This window comes from Vicugna pacos, chromosome 16 (assembly GCF_048564905.1).
Source record: "Vicugna pacos chromosome 16, VicPac4, whole genome shotgun sequence".
NCBI classification, from domain to species: Eukaryota; Metazoa; Chordata; class Mammalia; order Artiodactyla; family Camelidae; genus Vicugna; species Vicugna pacos.
Window position 1 is genome coordinate 56,363,615 of NC_133002.1, and position 18,191 is coordinate 56,381,805.

Sequence of the window (18,191 nt, forward strand, 5' to 3'; positions counted from 1 at the left end):
AGAAGAACCACCCAGCTGGGTCCAGCCAACCTAGAATCACAAGAAATAATAGAAGGTTATTGGCCTAAATCATGAAGTGTTGGGGTGGTTTCTAATTGACCCATGAGCGTGGGGCACGTTTGCTGTATGTCAGCTACCCGACATCCATTGCACCCACTTAGGCAACAACACCTCAGTTTTGCTTTGGAGAAGCCATCTCCACTCCCCCAGGATTAGTCATTATTAGTCTTTGCTTTTTATCTAACGGGGAGGGGAGGGCACAGGCCCAGCTCTGGCCAGTTAACATGCTACCTCCCCGCGGGAGCAGGGATTGGTGTTCAGGGGTGAACACATAACCCACATAACCCAAGTCAGGCCAGGTACCCCCTGCCCGTGTGCCCACCCCTCCACTAGATCATAACTGCAGACAGAGGCCGTCTCTCCTAGCACGCCTTCAAATGCTCAGCACCTGGCTCAGTGCCTGGTGTAAGGCAGGTTCTGCATAAGTGATGAATGAATGAATTAATTAATTAATTAATGGGTGGATGGATGGATGGGAGGGAGGAAAGGAGGGAAGGAGGGAAGGAGGGAAGGAGGGAAGGAGGGAAGGAAGGAAGGAAGGAAGGAAGGAAGGAAGGAGAAATAAAAGAAAGGAAGAAAGGAAGAAAAATAGGTGAGCCAGTCGTTTTAAAGGAATATCTACTAAAGAGCTACCTGTTCGTACAGACATCTGTAAGAGTTATTGTGACTTTGGGGCACTCACATTTGACTATTCAAAACCTCTCAAGACCTTCTTTAATCTCCTGCTGGTCACCTAAGTACCTGCCCCCCCCTTCTTCATGGGAACATGGGAGGACACCCCCAAACAAAGAAGAATAGAAATCCCCAAAGACAGTGCCCTGGCCCAATCTGTATAGGAGGCCCAGGACCACATGGAGAAGGAGAGGGGAGAAAGCAGGACGCAGGGGTTTCCAGGCCATGAGTGTGGACACAACCTGGGATGCACTGAGGGGAGGGGAAGAAGGGGGCGGGAGGGCGGGGCAGGGAGGCCTTGGGGCCGCACCACCCGGATGCTCAAAGCCATGGGCTCTAAACACCAACGCTGTTACTTTCCCTCACCGCAGAGGAAAGGTAATATATATCATTTCCTCCCCCGCGCTGTTTATAATGACATTGGAAATCTGAAGCATGAAATTGAAAAGAAAAAATACAGTAATAATAATAATAATAATCTATCTCCTTCTTGAGTGTTTTTCTTCCCCTTTCTCCCCTTCTCACCTCACCACCCCCTCCCCCTGCAGCACGACCTCGCTTCCCTCCCAATGTGGAGTCGGGAGTCAGGATGCTTCTGGAAAGAAGGGCCTCACTTTGCGGGCTCATGTTGCACAGAACGAGGGGAGGGCTGGGGGACAGAGCTATCACCACATCACCCTGGTAATCACAGGATCCATGACGGTTTGGGGGCCAGGATCACTGGGCCAGAAATCAGCCTTGTCTCCTGTGACATGTTCAGGGTCTCCTGCCTGTGCCTGGCATGGTTTTGAGAACACTCATCTTAGCTGAGACACAGCAGTTCCCCACCAGAAACTGGTCATTTGAAACCTTTAAAAGTAAAATGCCTGGTGGCAGAAGTGGCCAGTGCACCTTGACAACTGTGCCAAGAACGCTGCGAATAGTCCTGGTCAGAGAAGGGCCCTTTCCCCATCTTCTTCCTGGCACCATGCCACACTTAGCTTGTCAAGTGAGACCCGTGAGGCAGGTGGCTCAAAGTCACAGCAAACCAACCCTGGAACACTCCCTCACTTCACTGATCGCCTACTTAAAGGGCAGCCTTCTCCCCAAAACAGACCGACATCTGCTCCCCGGTCATTGCACTCCAGTGCAGGAGAAAAGCTGCAGAGAGTAGAATCTAGGAGGCTCTGGGGCTCCCTGGTTTCCAAAAAGCTTCAAAAAGCAGATTTAAGAAAGGAGGTCCACAGGGAAAAACAGCCCTGAAGCTCCCAAAGTGATCTGCCCCGTCCAGGTGATGCTGGGGATGGGATCTGCTCCAGGTCCAAGCACGTTCAGCATCCCCGGGACATCATCTGGGCTCTTTGTTTCACTCAGCCTCAGAAAGAGGGAAGTCTTGGCTCAGAGAAACACAGAGCAAAAATCTCTGAAGAAGTTTCATCAGAGGCCGTTACAATGCTCCCTTCATACTGTCTGGTGGTGGTCCGGCCCACTTCAGTGTGGTCCCATTGAAAAATCTCCATTAGGACACATTGGGGTCAATAAAAAGGAGAAAAGGTACCAGCAATTATTACTTCGCAATCCAGGATCCATAGAACCAGGAGGATAAAAGCTAGGATTTCTGAAGACCCAATTCAATGGCTGCTCTCCACCCCCATCCCTTCTCTCTCTACTATTTATTCTAGAATAAACCTCTCCAATGAATCTGGCTGGAGTCCCCTCCCTGAATCCCTCACGCTACAATTTAAGCCATTCCTTCCCATCCATCTCTCCTTGGAAGGGGAGAGCAGCTGGCCACCATCGTCCCTCCAGACTCAAAGGCCATCATGGGACAGCATCGTTAACTTCCAACAATGAGTCAGTTATTTGCAGAAAACATCATTCACCACTTGCTGCACAAAAGCAGACTCAGCCAAAAACCCCTTAAGAAGAATCATGTCTTTCATAAGAAGCCAGCTCCCTACGGGATTAAATAATAGATATTAAATTGCCTTTTCATGCTTAGAAGTAAGTTCCTTGATTGGTAGCCTGTCTTTCTCTTCTGCAGTTTCATGGTCATATTTATTCCAAACAAGTGCTTCTTCCTTGAGAGAGAAGATACATTGATTTAGAGATTCTCAGTGAGTTCAAGTCTCACAAAAAAAAGGGACATCAAAACCAGTGCAACAAATATTAAAATGGTGACCCTCGATGGTTTAGCCTCATCCAAATCCATCGAAAGGTTCATCTTTGGGGATAATGACTGCTTTTCTCCCTTGGATGAAAGGCTATTCAATTACACGTTTAAATGTACCGTTGAATAGGTGAGTCGGTGAATACGTGGACCAAAAACTGAAACCCTTCACGACTGCCTTACAACAAAAAGACATAAGCTCACTTTTGCAGAAACTTGCCCCATTAAACATGCAGATCCAAGAAGCTCTTAATGAACCATCCATTTCATGTCCTCAGTTCCCAGCAGACTCAACTGAGGTCCAGGACGACTGAGGAGCTTGCCAAAGTTACACAGCTAAATGCTGGCAGCCCCTGACTTCTCATCTGGGTTTGATCCTAGCTCTGCCACCATCTAGCATTTTTAAATTCTGGATAAGTCACTAACTCTCTCTGGCTCTGTTTCTTGCCTGTACATAGAGGCAGCTGGACCAGACATCAGCTAGAAGGCACTGCGGTCTAAGAGTGGGAACTCAACAGGCAGACAGTGGGTTCGAGTCCTGGCTCTGCTCCCTGTATGAGCCTGAACAACTTACTTGTACTCGCTGTGCCTCAGTTTCCACATCTGTAAAGTGAGGGTAAATGACAGGACCTGGTATTCACCTCATAGAGTTGTTATGAAAATTAAATTAGATGATCTAGGTAAAGTACTTGGCAGAGGCCCCTGTCCATAGTAAGGACTCAATAAATATGAGTTATGACAATTCTCTAAAATCTTTTCCAGCTTTAAAGGTGAATTACTCTAGGAATCTAATAGGAAATAATGACAATCCTTTTTTTTTTTGAAAACAGTAACATTTGTCCTTATTACGTTCACTCCTCAGGCAAGAATCAAGGCCAGACAACTGGTACTGAGAAGAGAATGACAATGATTACTAGAGACCTGGAGAGAAATTTACAGAGTCAGGAGAAATACAGGCAAAGGGATTTCAAGAAGAGTCATATAAGAAGGACTGATTAATGCTTCCAAGGCCCTGCTAATGAGAAAAAACAACCTGCAGAAGATATTGCTAGGCATATTAGGAAAACCCGTGGCCTAATACACACTATTATATATAAATTATTGATAATCAGCAAGAGTCTACTGTATACCACAGGGAACTAGAGTCAGTATCTTGTAATGACCTATACAAAAACAATCTGAAAAAGAATAGATTTCTATATAACTGAATCACTTTGCTGCATACCTGAAACTAACACAACATTGTAAATCAACTATACTTCAACTTAAAAAAATAAAATAAAATAAAATAAATGAATCAATACCAGTGAAAAAAAAGAAAAAAGGAATACCCATGTCCTTTCTCCCAGGAATCTCTCTTACGGAAATGCTTGTTCCAGGACATAATTATATATCACGTACATATGTCACTGCAGCATTTTATTGGAGATAGATTTTAATACACATAAATGAATGCAGAACTGACTGTAGAAACATGTTACATCTGTGCCAGGCACAGCAGGACCCCAGCCAACGGTCTGATGGCCAGTTTTCCCTTTTTCTAGATTCAGAGCATCTCAAAGCTGTGCTGAAGAAGGACACGAGGCCCTGTGGGACATCTAACTGTCCTGATGCTTGGCGTTTGCATAATCTAAGTTCTCCAAGGATATGCGCTCAGGGTTAACAGTGGTGACCTTTGGGAAACTGGGGGAGAAGCAAGGGGACTTTTTCCTTCTTTGTCTTTTTTAACTTTAAATACAACCAAATTTGTACACATTCTACTCTATAATTAGAAATAACACATCAAAATGCTCTCAACTAGGCACAATGGACACTTTGGGGCAGACAATTCTTGGTGGTGGAGCCTGTCCTGTGCATCGTGGGATGTTTAGAAGCATCCCTGGCTTCTACCCACTAGATACCAGTTGTGACAACCAAACGTGCCAAATGTCCCCTCAGGGGGGCCGGGCAAAATCATCGCCTACCCCCTCACCCCACCCTCGGTTGAGAACCACTGTCTTAGCCAATAGGATGACTATTTTAAATATAAATCAGTCCATGATAAGTACAAACAATTATTACAACTCAAACCACTGGGGCTCCATTGCCTTTCCCTAGTTTGGGGAAGAATTTATAAGAATCCACTGCAAGTTACCAATGCCACTGACTTTTTCTGAGTTTGAGTCCCAGCTGCCTCCCCCATCAGGCTTTCATTTTTCTCTCTGTATCAGGAGACCTGTCAAGGAGTGCCTTTGTGCAACCAGCATATATTCAAGGCCAGTCTTAGAAAAGTCAGTGACTTATCTTCTAATAAGGACACAAAAATAACTTTCAGAATCTTTTTTCCAACCAACAACTTAAAAAATCAGAAGTAAAACCATTTTTAAACCTCCTAGTTAAACAAACATGTTAATATACAGATCTGATGACATTTTTAAAGGAACGCATATTTGCATGATGTGAGGCTCCCAAATTCATTCTTACACGTCCTGAAGGCTATTATTCTCCACCTGATTTTTGTCTGTTCGTTTCCTTTCTTGTTTCATTTTGGCTTTTGTTTGTTTGTTTGTTTTTGTCTCTTGATGTATAAATCTTACAATGGCTTTTTGCCTAAAAGAGTAAACCAACCAAGTGCCTGGTCAGCACAGAACAGGATTCCTCAAGCTTTGTACCTGTGTAACCCCTGAAAGAATTTTGAAAAACTACGTACCCTCCTCGCTCAATTTGAAATTCACATCTGAAATGTTTTCATCTCAAATTTGAAGAGTTGCAAAAGATGTCAATTCTGTCATATAAATATGTTGATGTGTTTAAATAAAACTTGTTTCATCAGTGGTTGTAAATGTATCCAGTGAGATCTAACCAGCACAGGGATTTGATTCCCCTCATCCACCCCGTTACCCACCTAAAAATATATACAAACTAAGCTATGTGTTTACACTTTACACACTTTCCTGTTTGAGGGTTATATTCTACACACAAAAATGCATGAGCAAGTTTTTCTTCAAAAGTAAAAAAATTACAACATTCCTTTTTCTCCTTGACTTGTATTTCAATTCCATTTCCCCACAGAATTTTATACTGGAGCAACTTATATTTTTATACTAGAATGTCTATTATTGGTCTTTTTTTATCATGCTGCTGTGCAAGAAAATATCTCTATACACTTCAATTTAATTTTTAAAGATTTCTTGTGAGCCTAGGGCTCTAACTGCTTGAATAACAATTTGCTGGATTAAATTACCATTAAAACTATTAGTGGTCGAGAACAGAGTCATAATAACAGAAATTAAATATGCCATTTCATAAATATTAAACATGCAAAAGTAAAATATTCTTGGAAATGCATATTTTCATGGATGAGACTTTTTTCAATACATTCATGTATTTGTGGATAAACATTAACTAGTCATTGCTAGAATAAGACAGGGTTAAACACCAATTAAATTCTACTTTTCTGGGTTTTTGTTTTTCTTTTCTTAATGTAAGCAGAGAAAACGTGCTCATGTAAAGAAGACAGAAAAAACAGATTTTTTTTTATAATATTGTCATTTTGTTCTTTGAACTCTAAGAATGCCCCAAATCCCAAAGTAGTCCACTGTGAAAAAATCACTTTTAAGGATTTCTCTGTTAACAGTTTGATTCAAAGGACAGGACAGTATCTGAATTGAGAAAGAATTTATGTCCAGTGATTAGTGATTAGCATTCTTCACTGTCTCTATACCAGCACCAGCATGCCAAGGGTCCCTCTGTCTCTGCATGGAGAATTCGTGGAGAATTTGAGAAACACTGGAATAAACACTCTCCACTTAACATTCCTCCTACCACATGCTACTTACCCCTGCAGCAAAGCCAAGGCTTCCATCTAAGATCTGCCTCTGAAAATGAAAACAAGATGTTTCAGTTTCTAAGGGCTGTTTCCTGGGACAAGAGGAAACCAAAAGGCTTAAGAGAACCACATGAGTAAATACTAGCCCATGCCTGAGCTTGCAAGAGCCTATCTGGAAGCTTAGACCTGAGTCTTTATAAAATGAGCCAAGAACCAGGGGGAAAAAATATTTTTAAACCTTCCATCCATCCTACAGCCAATCAGAGCTGTCTTTCAGTGAGACCCTTGGCTTGCACTGGCCCACATGTTTTGCCCCGACCCCGGCTCTCCCTGTGAATTACAGCTATAAGCCTTTAGTAGTAAATAGCTGGTCTAAACAATAGAAATCAACAAGTATCGGCAAGGAGCCTATGAACCAACCAAAACCCTCCCATGCTGCAGATGGGAGTGCAAACTGGCACAGCCACTTTGGAAAGATAGCTGGTAGACCCACCAGAAGCAAACCTTCATAAGCAGATCCTATGACCCAGCAGCGCCACTCGTAAGCAGTGACCTAGCAGAAATGCATACTTGGACCCACCAGACACATGTACGAAAATGCCCTCTGCAGCCCTATTAATGAGATCTGAAAACAAGAAACTACCCGAAGGTCCACCAACAGCAGAATGGGTACATCGTTGGGATGTGTTCACACGACAGAATACCGTTTGGCACAGAGAACACACATATATAGGTAAACAAGCTCTCCATCAGGCAGGGGCACTCAGTAAACAGGAAAATACATAGGGTGAAATCAGCCAGACACAGACGAGCATAGACTGTATGATTTACTCCATTTATACACTGTACAGAAACAAAAATCTCTGCTGTTAGAGACCAGGAGAGGCACTGCTCTTGGAGTGGAGGTTGGGGGTGGGGAGCAATGACTGGAAGGAAGCCTGAAAGTGCTGCTGGGGGGGGGTGCTGTTCCAGTGCTTGATCTGGGTACTATTTTCATGGGCACTGGTGAAAAGTTATCAAGCTGCACACTTATAAAATGTGCATTTTTCTACAGGTATTGTATATTTCAATTAAAAGTTGTTTTTTTTTTTAAAGAAGTGCCCTAAGTTAGGGATATAATCTATAGCCACATGGACACACTACAGACATGTTGAAGTGTTGATTGGTCTGACCCTTGAGACTCCCAGTGAGGTCCAGGTTCCTAGTGCCACCAGCTCAGTCATCTCCAAGTATGGGCAGCCTCTTTCCACCTCTGTGTGGCTATGGGGTGGATGGAAGGTTTTAACCCCAGTGAGCCATACAAATGACATTCTTCTCTGGGCATGTCATGACATAGGCCAAGTTGGTCTAACCAACTAATTTAATCAAAGCAGACAGATGGAATTAAAAAGTCAGCAATCAACTGGATCCTGAAAGGAGAAGCATCATACTTTAAGAAGTATTATACTGAATATGAAAATGAATTTATGTATATATACATACACATACATACATTATGTAATATATGTATATATACATATATATATGCATGACTGGGACATTATGCTGCACACCAGAAATTGACACATTGTAACTAACTACACTTCAGTTAAAAAAAAAAAGAAGCATTATACTGATTTAAGATCAATAAACCTGTTATTCCACTTTTAGACATTTATCTCAAGGAACCGATCAGGTATGTGCTCAAAGATTTATGGTCATCATAACACTATTTCTAAAAGCAAGAAAAAGGGGCATAAACTCATTGCCCAGCAGTTGGGGACAGGCTAAATAAACGGCAATATATCTTTATGACGGGATATTATACAGCCACTGAAGTAACCAAAGTAATCAAAATTATCAAAGAACCATTTTAGGGAGGTGGGAGGATGCATGTGATACCCAGTGAGAAATGCTGGTGGTAGAACATCACGTACAATTTGATCCTCGTGATGCTAAGCAAACAGGTATGTGCTTATGTATTCTCATATACTTACACCAGAAACTGGCACCACGTTGTAAACTGACTATACTTCAATAGCAAATATATATACTCATATACGAACTGAATCAATGTGAACAGATACATTTGGTTTTCCTTCCTAAGAAGTGGGATCAGGAAGTGGTTTTTTTTTCAATTTCTTTAAGCTTTTCCATGTTTTCCAAGTTTCCTACAATTCAAAAAGGGTTTTTCAAACAAGAAGATGAATTTTGAGGGGGAGGGTATAGCTCGGGGGTATAGCGTGTGCTTAGCATGCCCAAGGATCTGGGTTTAATCCCTGGTACCTCCATTAAAAATATAAATAAGTAAAATAAATAAATAAACCTCATTACTCCCCACCCCCCCAAAAAAGAAAATGAATTTTGAGTGAAGTTAAGCCAATGCTGATAACGGCAACAGGGAGCAGATGGCCAACCGCCCACTGTCCCAAGGGATCCTCACTGAAGCCCCCATTTAAGTTGCGTGAAAACTGAGGTGGGGGGCTGGGGGAAGAGCCCACCCCACTCATGTCTGCGGCTGACTCTGTCTCCCCATGCTGTGCCCCTCCCCGCTCCTCACACACACCTCCTGGGCAGAAAGGGTTCACATAGCCCACCTGAGCCTGCCACCTCTGGAGGGTCCTGCTTTTGGGGTCGGTCCCTGGCTGGCTCCTGGGAAGCTGGCAGCGGTACTGCTCCCTCCACCCCCCACCCCATAAGGGTGGGTCCCTGTGCCTGTTTTACAAACCAGGTGATTTATGGGGGGCACTTGCTTGCCTTCTGCAAGTTCAGAATTTGGGTTGGGAGCTCAGCACAGCACGTGGCCAGACCCCAGTAAAAACCTTGGGGGATGGGTCTCTAGTGGGCATCCCTGGACAGACACATTGCACGTGTCACCGCCTTTTCCAGGCCAGGGAAGAAGCACTGTCTGCACCCCTCACAGGAGGGAGGGAGCATCGGAAGCCTGTGCTCAGATTTCTCCAGACTCTGCCTGTCCTTCCCTGGCTGAGCCTATCGCGTGTCCCTTCGCTGTAACGGACCTTAGCCTGAGTACAACTCTATGCTGAGTCCTTGGAGGACTCACCAAGTGTGTGGGTGGTCTTAGGGACCCCCTCTATGCCTCCACACAGAGAAAAGGTCTCAGCAATTCCTCCTACTAAAAACCTCCGGGTTACACTAACCCAAGATGAGTTAGGGGCACTAAAGCTCCAAAGGGGAAGGGGGCATCTGTGTGATGGCTTCTCCCTTCTGAAAAGCCCCCAAGGCATTGGCCAGGGCTCCATGGGCTATGGAGTTCCACCCACAGCAGCGCCGCATTTAGCTCAGGTCCCCACGGCCCGCTCGGCCAGCTAGACCCCAGCTATTTTGACTCAGATCACTCCTTCTCCGCGCAAACGAAACTGGTGAAGATGAAAACATGGGCCGCTCTACCCCAGGAGGGCATGAGGACAGCACCCCGGAAGAGCGGGTGTGTCTGTCATCAGAGAGGAAGAGGGTGAGGTCACCTGGTCACCTCTCCTCTGGCTCCTGGTGTCTCTCATTCAGGGACTGAGTTTCAAAAAGTTTCACAACCTGTTGACAGAAACCTGGGACTCGGGGCTGAGTCTCAAGGTCCAAGTCTCCACAGGATCCCAAACCTCCACTGAGGAGGGGAGGTGGGGGGAGGCGCACAAGGTACCACCGTACAGCGACCCCCACGCTGCTTTACAGGGCTCTGACACGAGAGTGCTGGGCGGGCCAACTTCCTAGACAGGTTTCAGTTTCCAGACAGGCCTCACGGCATGTTTACCTAGATCCTCCACCCCTTGCTCAATTACCCTGCCTACAATTTGACTTTGCATCCATCAAGATAAGGATAGTTGGCTCCAGGCAGTGGACTGAGGGAGACAGGGTTGGAAAAAAGGAAGGAACGTCAGGCACAGGAGGTGGGCATGGGTTGGGGAGGAGTTGGATGAAGTGTGTGGGATGTGTGGGGGGAGGGTCTGGAGTATGTGTGGGGGAGGTGCGGGGGTATGCGGTTAGGGGTGTAAGGGGGGCTGGGTGTAGAATGCAGGGGTGTGAGATATGTGTGGGGGATGCGAGGGTGTGTGGGATGCACGGGGTGGGGAGTGTGGGTACATGTGGGGGTGAAGGGTGGGGATGAGGGTACCTGTGTCAGGTATGGGGGATGTAGGGGTACATGGGGGTGGGGGGGTGGGAATGGGGATCTGTAGAGACCTGAGGAGGTGGGTCTGTGTGTATCCATCCCAAGACTGATGGGGGAGGCGATGAAGAGCCTGGAGATGGCATGAAACAGAAAAGGAACAGATGCCCCCTCATCTCTCCCAAGGTCTTTCAACCACCTCTAACTCAAGGCCACAGGGCAGGAGAGTTACGTGCAAACCTATTATTCTCCTATCATTGTGCATATTACCACCTGCTCCAGGGCCAGGAGAAACCAGATGGAAGACAGAAATCAGGCAGACAGCTAAAGGAGGCTGAGTAACTGGTCTTCTCACTCCTGACTCTCTCCGAATCAGGAGGGGAGAAGCAGGTGATGGTGAGTGCGTCTGCAGAGAGATGGAGGGGACAAGGGAGAAAAAAGAGGGCAGGACTCACATCTCCCCCACCTGGAGGTGTGGCCGGTGGCATTAGAGAGTCTGGTAGCCCTGCTGTGCGGAGGGGCTGGTTTCAGAGCTCGCTAAGAGGGTCCCCAGGAACCTCCGGAACTGAGTCAGGGCAACTCACCTGTCCGCTAGAGAATATGAACACGAGGGCCGCCCCAGCTGCGGTCATCCCCCAGGTGAAGAAGGTCCCCAGCAAGGCCTGGGACACGGGGCTGTGGCCTTGGAGCATGCTGGATACGGCTGTGTGCAGAGAGGCAGGAGAGGGTCAGCATCGGCGGTCCCTCCCGGTGGCACACGCGTGTTCTAAGGGGCTCTAGGGAGATTGCCTAGGGAGATGCCAGAGGAGGAGATGCCGCGAAGGAAGTGACAACATGACAACATCGGGAAATAGTTCCAAAGAGAAGCAGCTCCAAGAACGTGAATTATTTAGCCTGGAGGAAGGGAGCGGGGAGGGTCTGACTGCAGCCTTCTCGCACATTCTGCCTGTTCTACCTGCCCTTGTCTACCATCCATCATCAGTTCTGTCTCCTCTGAATGCAGGTAACCAGCTCAGATTTCCTCTTGAAGCTGTTCCATCTAAGTCCTGATCAAACTTTCAGTGGCTCCCACAGCGGCTCCCACAGCAGCTCCCACAGCCTGCCAAGGGTACACTCCATCGACTGACCTTTAACCAGCCCAACAACTCTTCAACCATTGCGCCCCACGTGGCCACCGTATTCCAACTCCACCCAGTTATTCATGGAACCTTCGACAAGCCTGGGATGGTCCTCCTCCAAGTCTCTCTTCATCCGGTTCCCTCCCGTGGCATGGCTTCCTTCCCAGCCTCCAGCCATCAGACCCAGAGCATCTTCTGCTGCCCACCTAATGCCAACTGCGATTCCGTGCTTTCCTGGTCCCTCTCCACTGCCATCCCAGGGCACCTCTTTGGTGCTTTCTTTGTGTGGGCTTGCCTTCCTTTTTTAGATCATTAGTTGCTCAAAAACAGGGATGATGCTTTTTCACAGTTGGCACCCCTGTAAAATAGGGCTTTCTGGCACCCCTCAAAAATATTTGTGGCATTGAAAAGGGTCAGCTTATCTTGAATAGGACACTTAGCAAGGACAAGGAGACAGAGACACAACTGGCGTTTCCCCCAGTCCATTCAGCACGCCTGCTGCTGAAGAAGTTACACCACTGCCCACCAAGGAAGGAAAGGGAAGTACCCTTCCTCCTTACTCTTGCTCCAGGGACCTCCTCTATATTTGGACATGTTTTAAAACCTAGCTCTGAAATGATAGGGAGTCAGACTCTCGCTGTGGAAAGTTACAAGGTGGAGAAACCTGTTTGTTAAAAAGCCCTGTGCTCTGGTACATAAACATTGGGGCTCAGGGCCTCATCTCAAAGGGCTCATTCAGCTCCCCCTGTTCTCCCAGCACCCGCAGGGCTGGATGCGACCCCATTGGGCTCAGCCCTGCCAGGCCCTAGTGGTCTGGGAGGAGCCAGCAACCCTGGGCTTGCAGATCAAGAGCTGAAGACGCGGCCTCTCTCTATGAACCTTGGAAGGAAACCAGGGCAGAGGGTAGACAGAGCCTTTATGCCAGAAGGGTCAGCAACACAGCAGGATTCAAACCTAGGAAGGCTGTGAGTCTGGGCGAACCCAGATAAGCCAGGTGAGCCCGGGCTCAGCCACGGTGCCAGGAAACCTTGAAGAAAAACACAATCTCTGGATTCAGATTGTGCCTAAGTAGAATTCAGGATGATGACTGCACCAAATAAAGAAAAGCAATCACTCTGGGGGGAATAGGGGGAACAGCTCAGTGGTAGAGTGTGTGCTTAGCGTGCACAAGGCCCTGGGGTTAATCCCCAGTGCCTCCCTGAAGGGGAAAAAAAAATCATTTTTTCAAAAAACCACCCTTTTACATGTGTCATCATGTTCAGGCACCCCAAAAAGAGTGGTTTGCACTTGTTTTTAAACCGGGACTTCTAGATCATTACACCAATCTTCTATTTCTAGTTGCTTGTGGATAAAACTTCAAACAGCATTTACAAAGAAAGGCTCATAGCTATCACCCTCTTAGTACTTATCCCCCAAGACAGGTCATAACAAAAAAAAAAAAACAGCAATTTTGTTTTTCAGTGTTGAATGTGCCTTTTACCGACTACAGAAAAGAGGAAAACTGTTTACATTTACCAATAGGCCAGAGTCAACGTGGGCTTTGTGGGCTGACAAACAGGAGAGCTCGTGGGTGTTCCTGGGGGGTAGTAGGAGGGGAAAACCCTCTTCCAAGACTCCGCTTACTCCTGAGCACCCTGAGAAAGGGGGACACAGAGGGAAGACCAAGGCCACCGTCCTTCCCATCCCAAACAAGAGCAGATGCATCACTGGCAAAGCAAGCCCAGTGTCCCTTGGGGAAGATTCTTCCCTTTGCTGTTTTAAATCCTCACTCCTCGAAGGGTGGTCCCAGAACCAGCAGTGCTGGGTCCTCTTGGGAGCCAGGTTAGAAATGCAGATTCTCAGGCCCCACCCCAGACTTGCTGAACCAGAATCTGCATTCTGTGGGGTCCCATGGGGGCTTCTGACACACATCAAAGTGGAAAGCGCTAGTCTAAAATTGGAACAACTTGCTCAAGGCTGAGAGCTTAGAAAGGGAGTTTTCCTGCCCAACAAGGGAGGGACTGGCAGGGCCGCTGCTGCAAAGAATCAGGAGAACAGAATGTTTTCTCCAGCAGGTAGACCAGGAGCACCTTATGAATAGGGAGCGTTGGCCAGGGCACCTCAAAAAGCCACCTCCACAATGGGCCTCAGCCTTTCTCATGAGCTGGTATTAATACATAAGCCTCGGTTAGTTTGCAGAAGGGATTATTCTCTGCCTGCTCCAACTTTAAAGATGTCAACACCACCCCACAAAGAGCAGCCCAGGGCTCCCAGCTAATACGGGATCTATTTCTTTTCTTTCCCTTTTAAACCTGTTACCCTGCTTCCAAGAGTCAGCTTCAAGATACTAGTGAAAAAGTTGCAGAGGTGGAAACAGCACATGATGAAACCTACATACACACCCTGACTCCAGTAGAACTGAGCAAAATGATTCCAGTTTGGACGGATATGACTGTGGAAAATGTTCTCTAATACCCACTCAAAGTGCGGTCCGAGGACCGGCTGACCTGGGAGTTGGTTAGAAATGCATTATCTCTGGCCTGCTGTCCCTTAGCCAGACTCCCAGTCAAGTTCAACAGGTCCTGCTGACCCCCAGAGCCAGTGGGAAGGGACCCGGAGCAACTGGAACTGCAGCCAGGTCCGCTCCCAGGGATCCCTGGTTCCCCCCACGCCCACCCTGAAGCACTGAATGAAGATCTTGGGGAACCACTGTCAAAGGAAGGCAGGTCAAGACCCTCCAGCTCGCCCTGAAGAGGGGCAGAGGAGGGGGCTCCCGGCACCCTTCTCCCTCCTCTGCCACCTGTCAATGCCGCCCTGCTTCTGCTCCAGCCCCCTCCTCTCCCAGGGACGCCCCCTTCCAAACTCCATGTTGCTGCCCCTTCCGAGTCCCACACTCGTCCTGACAGCCCCAGACCCCGGGCCTCCAGCCCAACCGAAGGTGCCGAAGGAGAGAAAAGCCGACTCACTAGATGCCCTCTCAAGCCCTCACTCCACTTCCATCAGCCCCCGCAGCCGCAGGCTCGCCGGCTCCACTCCCGGAGTCACTTCCTGCTTCCCTCCCCCGGCACACGTGTCCCTCCGCCACCAGGCCCCGCCCCGCGCTGCCGCCACTGGCAGATCCAGCCTGGAGAATAAATTCTCTGGTTCACAGCCTGTGCAGGCTTGGGAACAGAGCAGGACGGGTAGAATAGAGAGCCCTGAGACCCAGCAGAGAACACTGTGCACATATGACCCTCTGCAATCTTCTACAAATCCATGGAAACCCATGGAAAGAACACCGTGTAATGTCCCTGATAACACTGGTGTTACTACACTTTGGCAGCTGAGTCCAAGGCCCTGAGTGAGCAACAGAGCAGGAATCTCCTACCATCAGCATGGATCTCTAGTTAACGGCCCTCAAACTACAGAGTCACGTGGAATCACCCGGAGGGATGTCAAAAACTAGAATGCTGGCATCCTCAGAGGTTCTGCCTCTGAAGTCCGCGTGGGGCATAAAGGTTTCTGTTCTAAACTAGGAGCTGCCGATGCTCTGAGAAGCACTGCTTCGGGTCAAGAGGTCGGCTCTCCTGGACCTTCTAGAAAAAGATCATACAATAGGAGTGCTAGATTTAGCCAAAAACAAAGATAAGATGCCCAGTTAAACCTGAACTTTAGATAAACAGGAGACAACTTTTTAGTGTAAGTATATCCAGTGCAGTATTGGGGACATGCTTATGCTAAAAACATATTTTGTATTTGTTGAAGAAATTCAAATGTAATTGGGTGCCCTGTGTTTTATCTGATGACCCTACCAGAGGGTGACCTGAGCAGAAAACACTGCCCACAACCACAGTGGCCACAGACCAGAGCATCCAATAGGAGCAGCCTTCTTTTGTCCATAGAAGTCAGCCGTGGACAGTCGTGGATCACGTAACGATCGTACCATACCCACACACTGCGTCAGGAAGGGAAGACGGCGTGGTGACCGTAGGGTGGGCTCTGCTCTCGGGACAGTCCCAGACCCGGGAGAGAGGCAGGCCAGCTCTCTTTGTCAGCTTGGGCTGCCACGAGAAAATATCACAGCCTGGGCGGCTTGAACAATGGACATCTGTGTTTTCACACTCCTGGAGGCTGCAAGTCCAGGATCAGTCCAAGGTCAAGGTGCAGAATCCATCCCTGGTGAGGGCTCTTTTCCTGGCTTTCAGATGGCTGCCTTCTCCCTGTGTCCTCACGGGGACCTTTCTTGGTGCAGCACGTGAAGAAAGAGAAATCTCCCTCTCTCTCTCTCCCCCTCTTCTTACAAGGCTACCAAGCCTATCAAACGAGAACCCCACCCTTATGGCTTCATGTAACCTTAATTACCTCCTAAAAGCTCCATCTCCAAATGCATTCACATTGAGGGCTAGGGCTACACCGTATGAATTTCACGGGGGGAGCCCTCACGAATGAGATTGCTTTCTTTATAAAAGAGGCTCCCTCACCCCACCTGCCATGTCAGGATACAAGGAGAAGCTATAACACAGGAAAGGGCTCTCCCCCAACCATGTCAGCTCCCTGGTCTCAGACTTCCAACTTCCAGACAGTGAGCAACACATTTCTGTTGTGTATAAGCTACCCAGTCTGTGGTGTTTTGTTACAGCAGCACGAGATGGACTAAGACACCCATTTTACAGATAAGGAGACTGAGGCTCAGCAAGGCTCTGCAGTGAGCCCACGATGGCTGGAAGGTGTGGGAAACCAAGCCCACCTGACTCCAGAGGTGGTGTTTTTCCTGCATCAGACATTTAGGACTCAGAGGATGGGTCTCAACACCCTGATCAGCAGAATCTCTCACTTCCCTTTCACCACACCAACACCCTAAAGTAAGGTGGCCAACCCCCAAGAGACAAATCCTGCCACTTCCCATCTTTCCCAGTGAACCCCCTACATGCACACACCACCAACCCAAACATACAAGCTGCCTGCATCCTTCTCACACTTACCCATGAGAAGTGCCCGAACGATGGGCAGAAGAAAACATTTCCTTAAAGCCAAGTACACTGGCTCTTGCCTCCAGCCCGTCCTCAGCCCACCCCCATTCTCTCCCTCCAGAGCAAGCGTGCCCTGCAGCCTGCTTGCGCTGGGAGAGGAGAGGAGGGTGTGAGAACAGACCAGGGCAGGGGCTCATTAAAGGGTAGCCAGTGCTGTACAGGCAGCGAGGGTCACAAAACTAACTCGACAACCAGCAAAGTATCCGTGGGGCAGTGGAGTGGTGGCCCTTTCCAGAGGAATCACCGTGGCTTGATCTGGTTAAGCAACCTGTCAGCACCTTCCGCTGGAGCATGTTGAGCGGGGAAGTGCGGGGCAAAGGGGTGGCAGCTTCACAGAAAGGGTTGGGGGAGATGGAGAAGAGGCAGGAGACGGGCACAAGTGGTCCAGCCCAGTGAGTCCTGGATCTCCTCATTACTGCTTCTCTTATTCTCTCTTCACCTCCTCCTTCTCTTCCTCCTCCTCCCCCTTCTCCTTTCCCTTCTCTTCCTCCTCCTTCTCCTTCTCTCTCTCTCCCTCCTTCCCTCCCTCCATCCCTCCCTCCCTCTCTGAAATCTTATTTCCCTTAGGAGGTACCCCAGCAACTGAGCACCTGCTGTGGAATCTGATAGCCCAGAAGGAATCCCAGCTTGGCACCTGAGTCTCCTTGGACAAATTTCCCAATCTGCCTCAGTCTCCCCCTCCTGCGTCTGGGCATAATAACCCTGTGCTGTCTCGAGTAACGGGAATGAAGCACCCAACACCCAGCCCAGCACCCATCATGGCAGCCTGAGCGGTCATTAGCCCTCGAGCCTCACTCCTTCCTTCGTTTATTCACTCACTCATTTAGCCAGTGGATATTTCACGAGCCTCTGCTCCATGTCAGGCACTCTGCTGGACTCTGGCACACGGAGATCAGCTAAACACAAACGGCTTGGCCTCGCCCTCCCTTTCCTGAAGTCTGGCCACAGATGCATCTCAGGACTAAGATAAGCCTTTGAGCCTGGGGTGCCCGTTCCTTTCCTCCACAAAGTGTGGGAGATAAACCCGGGGAACTGGAGCTGATAGGCTGAAGGGAATGGGGAAATGAAAGCAACAGGCAGTTCAGACAAGTGCTGTTGAAATGTAAGGGGGATTTTGTTGTTGTTTTAGGGGATTTTTAAAGTATGCCCCACCCATAAATCCAGAATTCATCTGCTTTGCCCAAAATAACAGCTCTGACTCGTCATCCTGCCCTGACCACTTACTTAATCTCCCTGATTCCCACTGTGCCTCCCTCAACAGTGCATCCTCCAAACAGCAGCCAAAGTGATTTTT

At 48.1% G+C, this 18,191-nt stretch overlaps 1 protein-coding gene across 22 annotated transcripts in view; it reads right to left on the reverse strand.

The window, feature by feature from the left end:
* SLC39A11 (solute carrier family 39 member 11) overlaps positions 1-18,191 on the reverse strand; it is a 348,535-nt gene that overhangs the window by 272,637 nt on the left and 57,707 nt on the right. For 7 of the 22 annotated variants that reach the window (XM_072939504.1, XM_072939507.1, XM_072939501.1 and 4 more), the window contains 3 exons: positions 11,376-11,494; positions 6,700-6,738; positions 2,700-2,792 (listed from right to left, as the gene is read on the reverse strand). The exons of 4 other annotated variants lie outside the window; for them this stretch is intronic. In XM_072939504.1, the coding sequence (XP_072795605.1) occupies positions 2,700-2,792; positions 6,700-6,738; positions 11,376-11,483 (240 nt within the window). In that variant the 5' untranslated portion in view covers positions 11,484-11,494. Of the gene's footprint in view, positions 1-2,699; positions 2,793-6,699; positions 6,739-11,375; positions 11,495-14,854; positions 14,972-18,191 lie in introns of those variants that run through there. 11 more of the 22 variants (XM_072939517.1, XM_072939510.1, XM_072939508.1 and 8 more) reach the window with 8 other exon arrangements.